We start from the raw sequence: 5012 nt of genomic DNA on the forward strand, positions 1-5012 counted from the left end.
TTTTTTAAAGTTACAAATCAACTTTATTATTATAAGAGTGAATTTTGATATAAGTGTTTATTAGATTATGTGGCTACAAAAGTTTCTAAAAAAGTACTTGGATTAACTCATACGAACAGCAAGAAGCAAGAAGTTCTAAGTTGATAAACCATTTTTTTAAGAAGTGTGGATAAAGTTAAGTCATTTTAGGTTAATAAGTTATAAAAATGTTTCAAAATTCGGGAGTGTGGCTTTTAAAAACTCATTTTTGAGGGTAGTAAAAAATTATTTTCAAAAGCGCTTTTCTATTTCTCCACAATTTTTTTTTTTTTTTTTTTTTTTTTTTTTTACCTTATTAGGTTTTTGAAAAGCTAATAAGTATAATAAGAACTTTTCAAACTCAATCCCAAACACCCGTTAAAACTTTGAGAGATAGCAATCAACCTCGTTTAGGGTTTGTATCCCAACTTTATTTATCACCTCTTCTCTCCTTTCCAGCTTCAATGGCAACTCATAGTCAAAAAATGGAGAAACTTAATCGTGCGTCATATCCGGATTTCTTTTGTTGAAAATATAACTTGGATATAACAAGGATAAGAACGTGTGTGTTCTTTATGTTCTTCAACAAAACCCCATATCTATATGTAATAAAGGCTTGATGGGTTCTTCGTTTTAAGCAATTTATGAGTATCATGTTCTTTAACTAAGAAATAACAAGGATACTATGGTGCTGCAAATTGATGGATTTAAATTTGGGCTCCAATGATTATGTTTTTGATGGGTTTAAAATTTGTGTTTGGGTGCTATGAATTGATGTGTTTAAAATATGGGTTTGATTTTTGGGTTTATTTAGCATCAATTTTCTTTTGTTGATTTATTCTGGCTTAAAAATCCATGGTGGTGGTGGTCGAGAGAGATAGACAACGGTGGTGGTGTTAGTGGGAGGTAGACGGTGGTTCTATTTAAGAAGATGGACTAGTCTTGGACTTAATCTTCTATAAATGTTATTCATGTAAATTAATAATAATCATAATTTTAAAATTTTATTAATAATAAGTACTTTAAATTCTAAAATAGAAACACACGTGATGGACATCATGTTAGCACCCACATGAGTACTTAAATGACATGTGATATGATGAGTACTTAAATGACACGTAAACCTGGTAACCAAATGACCCCTTAACATTAGTCAAAATGTTTTTTTACATCAATTTGTAACATGCCCCATAATCAGACGGCCCTTTAACATGTCAAAATGGTTTTTTTTTTGACATTAGTTTTGAAAGTTTAGAGAGTTAGATTGCAAAATAAAAAGTAAAAAAATAAAAATAATGACCAGATAAGATCAAAATAGCTTATTGGACAACAATAACATTAACCTTTTGTAATAAACCATTATCAAAGTGATGGTATAATAACCATTTTGAATTAAGCATTCCAAATGGAAATGCACAACCAAAACCAAAATGGCTGCTGTGTTAGTGTAGAGTGTTCGACTGTCATTAGTTAAATAACTAAAAGTAGAATATTTTGAAAATATCATTACCTAACAGTAGACAAAAATAAGTTCAATGACCAACTAAAAGTGGAGAAATTGAATAGTATGTTAGTCATTTTTAACCTTTTCCCTTCTTTTTTTTTTTTTTTTTTCCGAACGCTTATTTGCAAGTTTTTTACATTCTCCAAACCAAGATGATGCCTCCTCAAGGATCCATAACTATTTCCTTCTTCCAAAAGTAGCAACAATCAAAGCTATTTAGTATTTACAATGACTAGCGAGCTACTGGTTTTCATTCTTCATTGCTTGTATAATGGGATCATCATCATCATCATCATCATCATCATCATCATCATCATCATCAAGTTCCTCCTCTATGTCATCTAGTAATGATTGATTCATCTTCTTACGTGATTGTCTCCTATGTTTTTTTGGCTCTAGTCGTGGTTCTGCTTGTTTCACCCCCATATCTCCCATTTTGTATCTGATTTTCCCATATTTCACCACCAATTCAAATTTCAAACTCAAATAAATAATACACAAATACTTAACTAATTTCTGTAATCATTAAAATACGGAAAACCATAATATGTATTTTCTGCCACTATATCAGTTTAGCTGTTAAGCTATAATAGTAGTTCGTGTGTGCAATTTTGGTCCTTCGAGATTAGGTTTATGCATTTCTAGTTTATTTTAATTGTTTCAGATATATTTAAAATTTTAAATAGTTTTTGTGGGAAAGATATTCCAACGCATAATTGTGTACATGTCTTTTAAATATTTCTTCAAATGTATGTATAATATTTCTATAGATGAATAAGTAGTGTTTATCTAAATGTGTTATAGATGTAAACATGTTTTTGTTTAATTAATTAATAATGTACCAATTAATTCAAATTATTTGTCTAGTTATATTTGTTTAATAATATTAATTATAAAGTTATTGTAACAAAATGATGCAAGACAAATTTTTAAAAAGCTAATAAATATAAAAAGGTATTTTGAAAATGTAGACAAGTTAGAAAAAGGAATATACTTGGAATATTCTATTTGGTGTAAAGAATAGGTTGGAGATGAATCACCATTTGCACCATTTTTTGTGCATAAAATGGTGTTATGAAGGGCTTTCACATAAAAATTTAGGATTCCTTAGTGCCCCAGTGAAATAAACAAACCAAAAAAATTCAAACTTCAAACTGATAAAGTAGTATTTATTTGAGATTTGAGATTTGAGATTTGAGATTTGAGATTTGAGAATTGAGAATTGAGAATTGAGAAGAGTATACACATACCTTACATCACCCTCTCGTTTGGTTCCTAAAGTTCTCAACTGAAATTCCTCTCTAATTTTGATCTCATCAAGCAGTTGGAAGTAGAATGGATATCTTTCCCAATCCTCTTTCACAAGGCACCCTGGTTCCCCAAGATGCAAACAATTACTGAATGCACATTTCAATGGTTCACTTTCTGAAAGGATCTTGCGAACCTGAAGAAAACAATCAAGTTCAAGAATCAAGATGATGAGTACTCAACATAATAAAAGGCGAATGGAACAACTTTTAGTGAAGGGTTTGAAGCCAAATTAGGACACACACACACACACCTCTGGGAAGCAGTGTGCAAGCGAATGTTTTGTTACTTTTAATAGACTCGGCTGATTAAAGCCAGGAGTATCTGCAACATATCCTCCTCCAGATAATGGAAGCAAGGAAACATGGCGAGTTGTGTGTTTTCCCCTGCCACTTCTTGCTGACACCTCTCCAACTCTTTGATCTTCAAGCCACTTGCTTCCTGAAATCTGGAACAAAATCTTAGTATTATGAAAACAAAAGAAAAACTAGATTGAATGAAATAGAAGCAGAGATGAGATTTACATGGTTTGAATTTGAAGAAGAATCATCCAGTTCTGCAGCAGTAAGACCAAAGTGATTGCTTCTCAAAGCATTGATCAAACTAGACTTTCCAACACCACTTGGACCCACGATTACTGTAGTCTGATCCCTCAAGTTGAACTGTAGAGAATCAAGTCCAGTTTTTGTCTCAACACTGCAAAAGATCGGTTCATAACCCCAACTACGAAGCTTGGATTTCCATGACACCACTGTCTGCAATAAGGAGGAAATCGTATCAAGTAACTTTTTCTGTTCAAGAGCTAATGCAGTCTTCTTACAGGGGATCTAACTGAGTTCCATTGTGGAACTACATGAATTCAAAATTTAACCTAATTTCATGAGATAATCGGATATTGATATGACTCATGAAACAGGAAAGTTAAGAAGTAATTAAGAATGTAGCAGATTATGAGATCATGATTTTAATGGATACCTCTTTGTCTACGAGCTCAGTCTTGTTCAAAGCAAGTGTGACTGGTATCTGCGTTGATTCGGCCTCCACTAGAAACCTAGTGAGTGAAAATTCCTCCAATTTCGGCTGATCTAAAGAGAAAAAAACTAGTAAATGATCTACATTCGCTACTGGAGGATCAAGTATCTCAGTTTCTCTTTGGAACACGTTTTCTATCATTCCTCTTCGACCAACCCAATCTATCGAACCTACCAACACCTTATCTCCTACTAATACTCTCCTCTTAATCTTCTTCAGCAAATTCCTTACCACACACAACAACTCAACTCCAAGTCCCTCCTCTTCCTCCGAAGACGAGGATTTCGCCGATTCAACCACCACGCGCATAAAATTGGCTTGAGCGGAGGCAACTTTTCCGATGGCTTGGTCCGGAGAGAGATGGAGCTTATCGGTGGAGGTGAGAGACGGTGATAGAGACGAGAAATGTTTAACGGCGTCGCGTGCTTTGAGTAGATGCTTGCTCGGCTGCTGGGATTTCCTCGAGACGTTTTCACGGTTTTGGTTTCTGGAGGCGGCGATAGAGAGTGAACGGAAGCTGGAGGCGCACCGGTGGACGGTGGTTGATATGAACGGCGTGGAGTGGTGGCGGAGGATCGAAGTTGAAACGGACGACATCTGAATTTGTTGGGGACTAGTGTGCTATCTGCGTTGCTTCAGTCTCTTCCGTCATCGGTGGAGGAAGATGCCGCTAGTGGCCTGGTGCCGGCTCTAGCAGTGATATGGTTATACAGACAACAGATAACGACGTCGTTTCGCTTAGGTTTAATCATATGCGTCCGAAGGGATTCACCTCGGTAAGCATTACCTAGGTATCGGCAAACACGGCACCACCGCCTCCACATGCCGAGTGTAAAGCCCCGACTCGGCAACTTTTTGCCACACTCACATCTCCCTCATCCATTAAAATTTTGACCGTTCATATTAACCAAAAAAAGTCAAAATTTTACCTACTTTTCAACTGATAACGTATCGCTTGGTATACGCCCAAAGAATAACGGAAATGACTTAGCAACAAGCCTTTGCGGCCACTGGGTCGCCAAGCCACCAGTATCCTTGATATATCTTCATCTAGCGTCCATCTGCCAGCGAGCCCGCGCGGCCTGGCCAACCATCGGTCTAGGTCGTCTTGCGATAAAAACAACGCCTTCAAACGACAAGAGTAATGCTC

At 35.7% G+C, this 5012-nt stretch overlaps 1 protein-coding gene across 1 annotated transcript; it reads right to left on the reverse strand.

Annotated features, from left to right (window-relative positions):
• Window positions 1-1488: 1488 nt before the first annotated feature.
• EMB1688 (Minichromosome maintenance (MCM2/3/5) family protein) lies at window positions 1489-4582 on the reverse strand. The gene is made up of 5 exons (XM_079067884.1): window positions 3806-4582; window positions 3355-3585; window positions 3084-3278; window positions 2773-2966; window positions 1489-1964 (listed from the first exon to the last, which is right to left on the reverse strand). The coding sequence occupies exons 1-5, from the start codon at window positions 4457-4459 to the stop codon at window positions 1763-1765; spliced, it is 1476 nt and encodes a 491-aa protein (XP_078924010.1). The 5' UTR covers window positions 4460-4582; the 3' UTR covers window positions 1489-1762.
• Window positions 4583-5012: the final 430 nt, after the last annotated feature.

Source organism: Lactuca virosa, chromosome 8, assembly GCF_052849685.1.
Source record: "Lactuca virosa cultivar CGN04683 chromosome 8, Lactuca_virosa_CGN04683_v6, whole genome shotgun sequence".
NCBI classification, from domain to species: Eukaryota; Viridiplantae; Streptophyta; class Magnoliopsida; order Asterales; family Asteraceae; genus Lactuca; species Lactuca virosa.